This window comes from Osmia bicornis, chromosome 8 (genome assembly GCF_907164935.1).
Source record: "Osmia bicornis bicornis chromosome 8, iOsmBic2.1, whole genome shotgun sequence".
Classification (NCBI taxonomy): domain Eukaryota; kingdom Metazoa; phylum Arthropoda; class Insecta; order Hymenoptera; family Megachilidae; genus Osmia; species Osmia bicornis.
Window position 1 is genome coordinate 10022247 of NC_060223.1, and position 13209 is coordinate 10035455.

The following is a 13209-nucleotide window of genomic DNA, read 5'->3' on the forward strand; positions in this document are numbered from 1 at the left end:
GAAATTCAATTCCTCCGAAACACGAGGTCATAGATGAAATGTTCACAGACACAGAACACGTGCAAGGGAGGGCCGTTTATCAGCAACGTAGTGCTACGTTGAACCATAACGGATCTGGCCAGTATTCATCAAATGCAACTTGGCATAGACAAAGTAGCGTAGATCTCAGTACACAACATCAAGGTATTAATAAATACTTTTAGGGAACCACTGTAATCCAGTATGTGTACTTACGTGTAGAGTATCCCTTTTTATTTTTCTCGTTGAACGTTTAAGAACTCATGATTGTTTTGTAGAGTTAGCACCCCCTTTGCCATCAAGCGCCCCTCCACCAAACAGAATGGCTCAGTGGAGTGCTCCTCATGATCCTGGTTAGTCATTGTCAACTGTTTCAGTTGTCTTTCACAAAACGTAATTCATTTTTGCATGAGATGCTTCATCTTTCAATTCTTTATTGTATCACTTGTCCTATGTTATATCCCTAATTGTGAAAGTCAATTATATTTTTATAAAAAGAATGCTTTTCTGAATAAGAGTAGCTATTACATACTAAAAGACAAAAGAAAGTAATGTTGCAAAAAACAATTTCTTCTGTTACAGCATATGGAAATGTTCCCATAAATATTAGACAGGTAAATAGACAAAAGTTTTTCCATTCCATATTTCTATAATATGAAAGTATTTTGTATGAGATCATTTTCATCATGTAGTATTTATTTGTATAATGTGCCTGTTGTAGGGTATGCAGCAAAATAATTCGTTCACGGGTAGACCAGTTTCTTTGCCACCATATGTGGCACCCCCGGCGGTTCCACAGAACGCTCAAAATATTACAGTCGTAGACGGTAGGAGAGCTAGCGAAAGTGGATCAGAAAGTGAACACAGCGTGGGTAACAATCGTAAGGATCGCGATTATAAAAGGAGTTCTGTTTTGAGCAACTTATTTGGTAGACGTAAGAAACCATCTCAGTCGTAACCCAATTGAGAATGAAGTAAAAAGGCGTGCAGATTTTCATGGAACAATGTGGTAAACACTATGTAAAGTTCCTTTGAAAATGTTAGGAAGAACATGTGCATGTGCTATCCTTGCTGCATAGTATGTTAACAACTCGTGTAAATTTATTTATGTACTATACAAGTTTTATTCGAATAGATATATACTTTATATTGTTCACGTTGTTTAATGACGTGAAATGGGTTGAGTTGACCATGTAAAAGAGAACTTCATGGCATAATTGATTATTTTTTCAGTTCTTTTTACAGCTATACAATTACTTTTATCCAGAAAATTATGAATTTTTATTTTACAGTATAATAATGATTTTTACAAAGTTCTGTGATACATGATCAACTCAAATATTAACAAATACACCTGATGTGTCAGGAATTAAAAAAGCATTATTAAAAAATTGTTAAAGAATGCAACATATGGATTTTATAGTGACAAAAATTAAAAAATGAATTATATACCGTGAAAATGAATCCGATGTTACTATGATCGTTAAATTGTTTCATAAATCTCTTTAAATGCACCGTAAAGCTACAAAGGAAAGAATTATGTTAGAACTTATACCTTACACGCGATGGTCGTTAATGAATTTATTTAAAGTGTACCTGACTTTACGAGAAATGTTGAAATGTATGAAAAAGAACATGCGTATACATGAATCGTATACGGTTTAAGTTGTAGATGTCATAATATATGTTGCAAATATTATATATTTGAGAACATCTATTCGGGACCAATGACCCTATAATGTATTAAAGTATCAGCAATATGTACACATATTTTTCAAGATTTAAATATTATATCATTTCTTCTTTTTCTTTTTTGTTTTTTTTTTTACAACAAAGTAATATTACAATGTGTAAAGTGTATTTAATACATAAAGAATAATAATGTATTATGTAGCCTTGTCGGTACTACTCCGTAGTTAAGCAGATCGACAACCTTTTTCTCGCGTTAAGGTGTCGACAACTGAGAATTGAAGAAAGCGAAATAAATGTAATGAACCCGATGTTTCTTATTTTAAAATTCATATTGTGCTTTTGTAGATCTCTAGTTCAAGGCTTGATAAATTTAACTGCAAAATTTGTAATAACATGTTTCCTTTATTTTACAACTAGTACAAAACATCTTTATCATTTGGCAGTATTTCTTTACATAAAAATAGAATCTTAAGTACAGCCGTTAATACAAGACACTGAAAGAAAACTCTTATATTACAGAAACACTCAACAAAGAGATCAGTTTCACCAAGAAACACTTTGTCCTTTGCAAATTTTTCCAAACATTCACATAAAATCTCTTTCTCTGTCTTTCATACAACTTAAATTAAAACTTAAATGCAACAATGATAACAACAAATGATTCAACCTTGATAATGAAATAAAATTCTTAAGTAGCAATTAATAAACTATCCGGTAATGTTTATAAAGTTATCACATATATACAATTTTAACACAAAATTGTCAACTATGACAATATCCGGTCAATATTGCCAAATGAACCAAGGTGAAGAGCATTGAATTAGAACTCTTATCTTCGTTTAAAGATCCTTTCCTTATGAAAGGATCTTTACGACTGTCCAATAAAAATATTGTCCCCGTTAAAACGAGCAGCTTGTAAAGAGATGTCAGTGAGAAAGAAGAGGACAGTTCAGTGTAGCTCGTTCACGAGCGTCATGGCAATGAGCACGTTAACAGTTACACAATGGTCGGTGGTTGAAGAACAGCTGGTGCACGTCTGACTTTCAAAGCTTCCGGACTCATAGCCCGCACCTGTTTCGTGATCTGATCATAGTCATAAGTGACAGCCAGCCCACCCTCCGAGTTCGTTTTTCTACCGAATCCTTTACTCTGCGTCGAGTTGTTATTCTTCTGCCTTTCCGTTGGCGTTGTATTACTGTAAAACGCATCTGCCGCGATGCTTCCCTCCTCTTCTTCTCGACGATATCGCCGGTTCTTCAGTTTTAACAACGAGTACACTGCGATCGATATTAGAAGTAGAAGAAAAAGGAGACCAACCGCAGCTGCTGCTGCGATCACCCTCATCTCTGTTGGGTCCCGAACCAACAATTTAACGTTGGTCGAATCTCTACCCTTCTCGCTCTCCACCAGAAGAGTGTACATTCGTGCATCCTCTTTTTGCAAATCCTTGATCACCAACTTCGCCCAGTAGCAATTTGTCAGCATCTCGTTCTCCTTGATGTGTTCTAAAGGTAGAGCCTCGTATTTTGGATGAATACTCTCTCCTAAACAAAAGTATGAATATCAAAGACAGTGCTTCGGAAGAAAATAATTATGAATAGATTGATGCGATTAAGGAGTTCGTACCAGCTCTGATGTGCGAACTTCCCCATTGCCAAGCAACCAATCTGGGTGGCGGTCTCGAGCAGAAACGAGATTTAAGAACGTGTTCGGATTCTCCTGCCCATCCTAGCGACTCGTAGAAACCTTTATCACCGGAAGAAGGCCTCGCCTGTATCTCAGGTGGGCCGGTTACGTGGAGCAGGTAACGAGCCTCGCTGGGCATTTCTCTCCGCACTCCGTTGATCACGTTGAACGCGACGCATCGATATTCCCCCTCGTCGGACCACATTACGTTCTCCAGACGCAACCGTTTACCACCGTCCTTGTTCTGAAGAGGATTTTCGATGGTCTCGGTGACCCCACCGCGAAGATGTACCCATCTGTATTGGGCTGGTGGATTAGCCTCGAATTCGTCGCATTCGAATGGTTCCAAAGTGGTCGCAAGTAGAGTGGTCTCTTCCAATTTCTTCAACGTTTCATTGACAGTGTTCTCCAGCTTCAATCTAGGCCCGTCTGAAGATAGAAGAAGTACCATTCGCATGATTTATTTAACGAAACGAAGGAACTATGCTCGAAGAAATCGCATTGGAAATGTGACAGCTGTTTAAGCGAGTTTGACCGTAAATTTATCACGAGGAGAGAGCCGGCGCGGTTCTCGAGACAATTGCTAATGACCAAGGAAAGGACAAATTGACGTTCACGTGGATCGGCAAGCGTGCTATTATTTCGAGCGGTATTTCTGAAAAGTGGTTATAGAGAGCGAACTAGAGAGCGGTCAAATCGATCGTTCAATGAACACGGTCGTTCGTTCTCTGTGGAAAGGAAGTTGGTAGCGCGGTAAAAGTCAAGCTACTTGTACGAACATTGTACGTCCAGCCTGTAGTTAGCCGCGGTGCTTTCACCGATAACGTTGACCGCCTTGCAAGAATAGAGACCGGCGTCGTTTCTCTTGACCGGCTCGAATCTTAACTCGGACCCCGTCAAAGTACTGTTCTGCTGCGTTCTGTTTAACATCAACGATACCACGTTGCTCGTTACTATGATGCCAGCTGAATCCTTGAACCACTTGATCGTTCCGCTGGGATTGCTGTCCGCGAAGCATTTCAGGCTCATAAAACTGGCCGAATCCTCGAGAGCCGCAACCAGCAGACGAGGCTTCGTCTCGATCCTCACCTCTGGCGAATCTGAAATTCATAACGCCATTAAACTATCGAACTCTGAAACTTTTTCTCCAGTAATTGGACCTAGTTATCCAGTTGTTTGAGGCTAGATTTCTATTTTAATCAAAGTTCAAATTGCTATTTAATTGGAACGATTCGAAGGTGAATTGTAGCGTGTATCGCAAATGCGTTCGTTCGGCACAAATGTATGCAAAATATACATACAATGAACATCCAGTCGCGTTTCCGCAGAAGCTGGAACGACGCTCGACGGATGGATCGTGATACAACGAATCGGTAGACCATGGTTCTCTCTTTGTCCACGAACTCGTAGGAGACTGTGGGCTGCCCAAGTTTTCGGGCTGTCCACTTCCGTCGCGTTCGTCTGTTCCCTTAAAGCTTCCACTTCGTCTCCGCCTATGTACCTGCACAAACATTGTTATAAATAATCTACTTTAGCATTTAGCAATTTCCCACGGATACCGATTCAAGGTTTGTACCCTTTCTATGATGATTCACGGGGAGACTATGCTCGTGGCCAGTTTCCCCGCTTCTACGACTACAATCTGCATAATTGCGCTCGCCTTTGCATCTTCGGTGCAACTCGGAGTGAATAAAAATACGTGCAGAACTATTTAGACAGCGTGCCTATTAAAGGCAGTAAAAAGAGTCAGCTCCGTTACAATGGCCGGTATAATTTCAGCAAACGCAAGGCATGGTATGAAATTAGGAACCGTTCTCCTTCTGCTCTATATTCGATTCGTTTCCGTGAAAAAAAAAAAAAAAATTGTTCTTGCTGCGTGCAGTCGAGTGAAATTCACTATCGTCGGGAGTCTCTCTTGTGCGGGCATTCGTGTCACCTTCTATTCGAATGAAAAGCGAGAAATCAATCGTGATGAAGCAGCTTTTGAGTGAAAATACAGAGAGATTCTTGGTGGGATTTTTCAAAGGTTTCCAATCTGGAAAACAGTGGTTCATGGGTAGTCGGTGCTCGTGGAAATGGTAACGCCGCTCATGCGAAGGTGATGATCAAGAACAGAGTGAGTTTTATGTTATAAGAATTTAGATGAGGTGTGGCTAGCACGATCGCTAGACCATGACAGGAAAAAGACTCCGCTGGCAAAGCTTTCTGCCGCGTAAACACCGTGTTTACGGCTTTCTTGCCTTCTCTGGGAACCACTGTTTTTGCATTTCAACGAAACACAGAGTTTTCGTAAAACGAGGGAATCCGCAAACGCGAAAGCTCGCATAAATTATATCCGACGCAACGAGGGACATTGCGAAGTAAGGAACGTTGGGAAATGATCGAAGAGATCGTTTCATTTCTGGATCGTTTATCGAAACGACGTCGAATTGCCTTCGAGAAGTAATAATGTAATGTCAGCTGTAACCAGCATTCCTTGGAATGAAAGTTGTTATAAAAACAATAATAGGAGAGTATAACCAGTACCGTTGCACAAAGGTTTTACTACTGTGCGCGATCAGAGGCAGAACAAATGGAATGCGAAAGCGAACCAAATTTCACGTTTAATTTAACGCAGAGATTTTTATCCGCGGATACCACGAACAATGTTTCCGTTTAATTTATCCTCTTTTTCTAAAGTTTTACCCCTCGCGGGTGAGTAATTAAAGCGACTCACCACTTTATAAGGGCAGCCGGATTTCCATATCTCGATACACAGGAAATGGTAACTTCCTGACCCTCCCTTAAAGTCAGGGCGTTGTTTAAAATCGTCCCCCCATATTCCAGCCGTGGCTTCCGGGGTTTCACTGAAATTCATAAAACAACAGGACATTTAATAATTAAACTCCGTTTTAATAGTCGTCTAATAGAAATTTTAATTCAATCGAAGACGAACAGCGAGTCAAGATTTTCATTGAAAAGTGGCGTTGCAAAAATCCTCCGGTAAAAGGAAAAGTAGAACGGAACAAGTGGTTTGTTGCGTCACGTCACGCCCACGTTTGGCGAATTTTAAGCTGACCACGGGAAATCTGCATTGTTCCATTGAGGAGGCCACAGGATCTGATTATATCCGTACAGGATTCGGCATGGATCCGCGTCGAAGAAAGCGATTCTTCAACGTCGATGTAGAAACTCAACGTTCCGTTAAAGCTAACCGCGCTATTTAACGCTTTAACGTTTCGTCTTGCATTATAAAAGCGATTGCGCAAGCCCGGCTGATTCCTTAATCGAGGATTACACCGATCTTTCACGCATTCGAATCCGTAACTTTACGGCTATTCGTAGAGTGATTCTACAAAATGGGATCAGCGATGCATCGAATTCAGATATTTTCCAGATCAACGATCGGTATACTTCTGAGAATATTAAGTGAATTCTCAGATAGATTTCTGTTACAAGAATCAGGTAGTCTGTTCCTTTTTTTTCCCCCGGGGCTATGTTGAGTCATTAAGATCACATGCAGATGCGCCGGCATAAAAAATCAGACTCGAGTGGCAGAAAAAAAGTTCTTCCACTGATAGAGGTCCAAGACGTTTAGTCAGCTAACCAGTGAACTAGAAATTTCTTGGTATTATATCTGGGGTATCTTCTGATTTTATTTTTCTAACATTGTAACACATTGAATAGAAGCATATACCTTAAACCGCGTACTCGATATAAACGTAAACTTCAATTAATTGCTAATCAGCAATTAAGATCTCCTACCTGAACATTATACCTATTTCAAATTCCCCCTTTGCATGCCGTTGAAGGTAATTAATTTCATCATACATTTTCCTTATACATGCACGATTCTATACTGCTCGAGTTACCTAGAGATCTCGATTCGTCTTAATTAAAAAATCAAACAGATGATAATGAGACTACCATTCCTTTTAAGTAGCAATTACAAGTAAACAGAGAAAGCAATAGAGCGGGTAGTCCAATTAAAAAAATAAATTTTCGCACACTTTTCCCTTTGTACCTTACCTCTAACGAGCAAACGCGATGGTAAAGAAGTTAGAGCATCCTGTCGCGTGAAATCGCCAGAAGTCACTTGACATTCCCAGTAACCATCGTCGAAATCAAGGGAGGCTCTCCTGATTAGAAGGGTGCAATCGCTACCCCGTCCGCTGGCCCATTCGTATTTGTCCGGATGCATGCCCACCGGCTTCCGGTCCTTCTGCCAGATGCACTGACCGCGTTTGTCTTGCACCCTGCATCGCAGTTGCACGTCATCCCCGGAGGACACTTCCGAGTACAAAGCTGGAGTTTCTGCGAATCTTTGTTCCCCGGTTATTTGAGCAATTATTAAAAATACTATTGGAAGAACCCGTTGAAAATAGCTGAATTTCATTTTGAAATGTTTTAAGTTCAGACGGTAGTAGTTTTTATTTCATAATTTTCTTTCTTGAAGTTTCAAACCGAGGCAAGCACAACACGCTTCTTTTACTATCAAGTACAAAGACTTGACTCTTTCCTTTTATACCAGTTTGTAATAAAATTACTTTGTTATAAAATACTTTCACTGTAAACACTGTGCACCGAGGTTCGAAACACTTTCACGGTATTTGTACTTAAAAATAATCACATTGAGTGTAGATCAACCGATGCTCTTTATGTTATGATTTAAAAGTTACCGCGAAGTTTATAGTTATTTTTCACAATCAATCAACATTATTTAAAACAACGTCGGTGATCTTCCTGGCGAAGCACATAAGACGGAATGAGCAGTTGTGAAATTCGAATGAAACTCCGCGAACGGGGATCTCCTGTGGCGCCCCCATTGATGCTTCATCGAAACATTTTTACATCCCCCACGAACTTTGTCTTTCAAACTTTCCTCAGGCACAGATAAAAAGGATTCCTTTGAACTATGTTGATATTCACGTATGAACACTCATTTCTATTTGAACAAGGAGGACAAATAAGAAAAGAAAACAGACGATGGAGATTAAACAAAATTATCTAGGACGTCGGAGTACAATGCTAGAAGTACATAGTGGAACTGAGCTGGAGTTAATGCCAGAACGTTCACCGAAGTGGAAGCGGAAGACGGGCCCCAAACGCGGAGCCACGCGTGCGTATCCAACCCTGTCTCCTCTACTCCTATCCTTATTATTCGAGCGTGTTATCATTATGCCATGCTACGACGAGTTTAGCCGCCCATTTGTTCTATATATTCTTTATTTCGCGTTTACCGAGCAAGAACCACCACCGCGCCCACCCAGCCCCCTGAAAAGCGGTTTCAGGAGAAAGCAGACTTATAGGACATTAGGTATATTTCACTAGCAGATGCTCCCCATAAGTTTCAGAGAAAACGACACGCAATGACAATTTATTACAGCCGTCCGTATATTACTTTCCAACTTCATCCTGGCCAATTTTAATGGATGATGTATAATAGTACAATTCGTATACTTTGTATTCGCTTTCTATTCGCTATTTCGTTGACCGATGATTTTGATTTAGATACAGGTAGTTAGGATTAGTCACAGGAATTTTCACAGAGTAATTTGTACGTAATAACCGAGTTAAAAGGTAGCATTGAACCACGTCGTTGATAACCTGATGCTTTAATGAAACGAAATGGCAGTCTTAAGTAGTCGATGAATCGTTGCCTCATTAAACCACGAGTTAACGACTGCGCTAATGAGCTAGTAATAGATTGTCTTACTTTGTTCATCGTTTTATCGACATTGTAACGCTATCAGATCACCAATATATATTTGAGTTTCTCTTGAGTCTTTCTTTCACCGCATCTCGCACTCACAACTGACAAAATACAATTTTAACTTTCTTTAATTCTATTTTTTCTTTAGCATACAGTTTAAAGCTGTACAAAACTGAAAAATTATTAAAATAATTGTTTGACGAACTTGTATTCACAAACTTGTATTTTAAAAAGATCGCCAAAAATAAAAATTTTTTACTTTCGACCCTATCGCTATCTCTTTAAAAACGACTCAAACTACTCAACGAGTTACCAACTCATTTTCCGACAGAGAGTAACCTGTTTCGCGGCTTTAATATAGATGACGCCGGTATCGAATTCAGCATAATTTTTATTGGCATTTATTTAAATAAATGTAAGAAAATTGAAAATTCAAACTTTAATGCTAGTGTATCGTTTGTAACTCTATAAAAAATTTGATATAAAAAATAAATAACTCAAACAAATTTACTGGATATCCGTATATGAAAGTTATAAAAATAATAAATTTCAATAGATATAACAATAATTTAATTAACAAACAATTGTAAAATTATAAATAGTAATTAAATAAATTTGAATAGAATAATCAAACAAAATTTTGCAATATACCCACGCGGAAATGTAAAAAAATAAACAATTTAAATAGATTTAACAGTAATTTGATTAATAAACAATTGTAAAATTAAAAATAATAATTAAATAATTTTTAATAGAATAATTATACAAAATTTTGCAATATACCCACGCGGAAATGTAAAGAAATAAACAATTTAAATAGATTTAACAATAATTTTATTAATAAACAATTGTAAAATATAAAATAATAATTAAATAATTTTTAATAGAATAATTAAACAAAATTTTGCAATATACCCACGCGGAAATGTAAAGAAATAAACAATTTAAATAGATTTAACAATAATTTTATTAATAAACAATTGTAAAATATAAAATAATAATTAAATAATTTTTAATAGAATAATTAAGCAAAATTTTGCAATATACCCACGCGGAAATGTAAAAAAATAAACAATTTAAATAGATTTAACAATAATTTTATTAATAAACAATTGTAAAATATAAAATAATAATTAAACAAATATTAACAAATATCAGATAGAAATAGTTAAATATAGCCGGCCGCCATGCCTGATTGCGCGCGCAGCGCGCCACCGCAAGCGCGACCTCGAGGGAGGTCAAATCTAATCAGTCTTATCGCGGCCGCCGAAAGATACGGATCGAGCTGTCAAACATATACCGGTACGGGTTGACAACATGGATATTCGTGCATGGATTTAATAGTGTGTTACCTCAAGTGTTACTGTGTGTGCCTATGGTGTTTCCTACAGTGTTTCCCATTTGTTTTGGAATATTTGTACGGATATATTAGTGCGTCTTATGGTGTGGTCACCCATGTGTTATGACATTTTTATACAAGTGCATTAGTGTGCTATGTGGTGTAGTACTCCATGTACCTGCATGTGCTTTATTGTGTTTTATGGTGTGGTTTCCTATGTGATTTGGCATATATTTACGGATTTATTAGTGGGTTTTATGGAGTAGTACCCTTTGTGTTTTGGCATATTTATACGGATTTATTAGTGGGTTTTATGGAGTAGTACCCTTTGTGTTTTGGCATATTTATACGAATTTATTAGTAGGTTTTATGGAGTGGTACCCTATGTGTTTTACTATAAATTTGCAAATATTTTATAGTGTTCTATGGTTTTGATCTTCGTATGTTTTGGGATGTATTTGCATGTGTTTTACCGTGTATTATAGTGTAGTTATTCCCATATAATTTTGCATGCATATTTTTGAATTATCCTACGTATTAGCATAATAAATAACAACAAATTGAGAGAAAACGTATATCGTTCAAGAATCGTGATTTTTGTGCTTTCAGATAAGTGCTTTGACCAGTGGAGGTACCGTTTTTTTGACGAGCCAACAGTCGAGCTATGAATCAATCTAATTGTAAGATGTGTGGGGAATGCAGTGGTGCAAGTCAACGATCGGTGAGTCGCATGCTTTAAAGTTCCTCCGGTTCCCATCATGTCGTAGGACGAATGGTCCGTAGCGACACGGGAATTGGTTGTAATTTTTATTTTTTGAGCGAGCATAGTGACCCACGAATATCACTGTATCATTTTATACAATGATAATCGTGCAAATTGTTTTTTTTGTGTATTTTATGCCTTAGCTCAGGATAGGGTTTTCTTGTACATATTTACATATATAGATTTTGAGTTTAAAAATGTAGAGAAGTCGGATGACCCTCCGATTTCACAATACACTTTCTTTTTTATATGTACAAGAATTTATTTCGCGATGAGCAGATTTCAATATCAAAGTAATAAGCATGAATACTTTTAATTACTCCAACTACTTACTTTGATAAGGAAATCGCTCTTGAAATTGAAACGTTTTTCCGATTTTATTCGTGAAATTGGCATCAGGTTAATATATGGGCTGGCCCCCACAGGGGGGTGGGATTTTCAGATTTATTAGTGTTGCGAAAAATTTACAGCGCGGGGGTAACTATGACAATGCACTGACTAGTATTCGGTGGGAATCCTTTTGGTTTTTAAATTCAATCCAATTTATTATTTATTTAATCAAATTAGTTAGAAGGATTCCGCGGCATAAGACCGCGAAACACCATCTCATGGGAGATAAGCCCATGCATTACTAGGCCTTTGCAGGCGCAGCTTTAGAATACGGAACATATGCAAATATGTTACCATATTCTAAACTGTAGTCCTTTTGTCTATACTATGGGCGTCCGTCAATCTGACACCGTTGGATGCAACGTGTTGGACGGGCGGGTAGCGCTCTTAGCGAAGGGGTGCATCCCGTCCTGGCGTTACGACGTCCAGGCGGGGTGGGTGGTATGTAGCGTCGAGCGCAAGTTCAGGGGGCCTAAGAACCTCCGTTGCCAGCTGATATTAGCAGTGCACCATGTTTTACGTCATAGTTGCCCAATTTTGCTTTTTAGTATTTCCTCTTCAAGCATTGTATAAAGTTTCCCTTTCGAACTTGAAATTCATTCTGTTACGTTCACGGTTCTCGACCCTAAACACTCATCATTCGCACTTCAGCCTCACGAACTCTATCACATAATCATTTATCCACCCGCATACCCTTGTGTAGTGAAATATTACCCCGTTAGGATTTTCAAGTTTAAGTAGTGTTGCGAAAAATTTTCAGCGCGTGAGTAAATATTACCCCGTTAGAATTTTCAAGTTTAAGTAGTGTTGCGAAAAATTTCCAACGCGAGAATAAATATGACTATACACTGACTAGTATTCGGTGGGAATCCTTTTGGTTTTTAAACTCAATCCAATATTTTATTTATTTAATCAAATTAGTTAGAAGGATTCCGCGGCATAAGACCGTGAAACACCATCTCATGGGAGACAAGCCCATGCATTACTAGGCCTTTGCAGGCGCAGCTTTAGAATACGGAACATATGAAAATATGTTACCATATTCTAAACTGTAGTCCTTTTGTCTATACTATGGGCGTCCGTCAATCTGACACCGTTGGATGCAACGTGTTGGACGGGCGGGTAGCGCTCTTAGCGAAGGGGTGCATCCTGTCCTGGCGTTACGACGTCCAGGCGGGGTGGGTGGTATGTAGCGTCGAGCGCAAGTTCAGGGGGCCTAAGAACCTCCGTTGCCAGCTGATATTAGCAGTGGACGCATGTTTCAGTCATATTTGTTCAATTTTGCTTTTCAATATTTGCTCTTCAAGCATAATTTAAAGCTCCCCTTTAGTCATGTTGCTAGATCAGGATTTTCTATTTTAATTAGTGTTGCGTAAAATAACGCGAGAGTAATTATGACGATGCACTTACTAGTATTCGGTGGGAATCCTTTTTGTTTTTAAACTCAATGTTTTATTTAATTAATCAAATTAGTTACAAGGATTCCGCGGCATAAGACCGTGAACACCATCTCATGGGAGATAAAACCATGCATTACTAGGCCTTTGCAGGCGCAGATTTAGAATGTGGCGGAGTACCAAATCTTCCATTTGATAAACTGCTGTCTTTTGTCTATACTATGGGCGTCCG

At 38.4% G+C, this 13209-nt stretch overlaps 2 protein-coding genes across 5 annotated transcripts in view; one reads left to right on the top strand and one right to left on the bottom strand.

Annotated features, from left to right (window-relative positions):
• Positions 1-2018, top strand: part of LOC114879941 (spectrin beta chain, non-erythrocytic 5) — a 36620-nt gene extending 34602 nt beyond the window's left edge. For 3 of the 4 annotated variants that reach the window (XM_029195378.2, XM_029195375.2, XM_029195376.2), the window contains 4 exons: positions 49-183; positions 297-371; positions 601-632; positions 740-2018. In XM_029195378.2, coding sequence (XP_029051211.1) covers positions 49-183; positions 297-371; positions 601-632; positions 740-976 — 479 coding nt within the window. In that variant the 3' untranslated portion in view covers positions 977-2018. The remainder of the gene's footprint in view (positions 1-48; positions 184-296; positions 372-600; positions 633-739) is intronic. The other variant, XM_046286902.1, reaches the window with a different exon arrangement.
• Positions 2019-2706: 688 nt separating this feature from the next.
• Positions 2707-7771, bottom strand: LOC114879933 (hemicentin-2-like). The gene is made up of 6 exons (XM_029195363.2): positions 7405-7771; positions 6113-6242; positions 4698-4897; positions 4176-4496; positions 3337-3825; positions 2707-3254 (listed from the first exon to the last, which is right to left on the bottom strand). Exons 1-6 carry the CDS (start codon positions 7769-7771, stop codon positions 2707-2709), a joined length of 2055 nt encoding a protein of 684 aa, XP_029051196.1.
• Positions 7772-13209: the final 5438 nt, after the last annotated feature.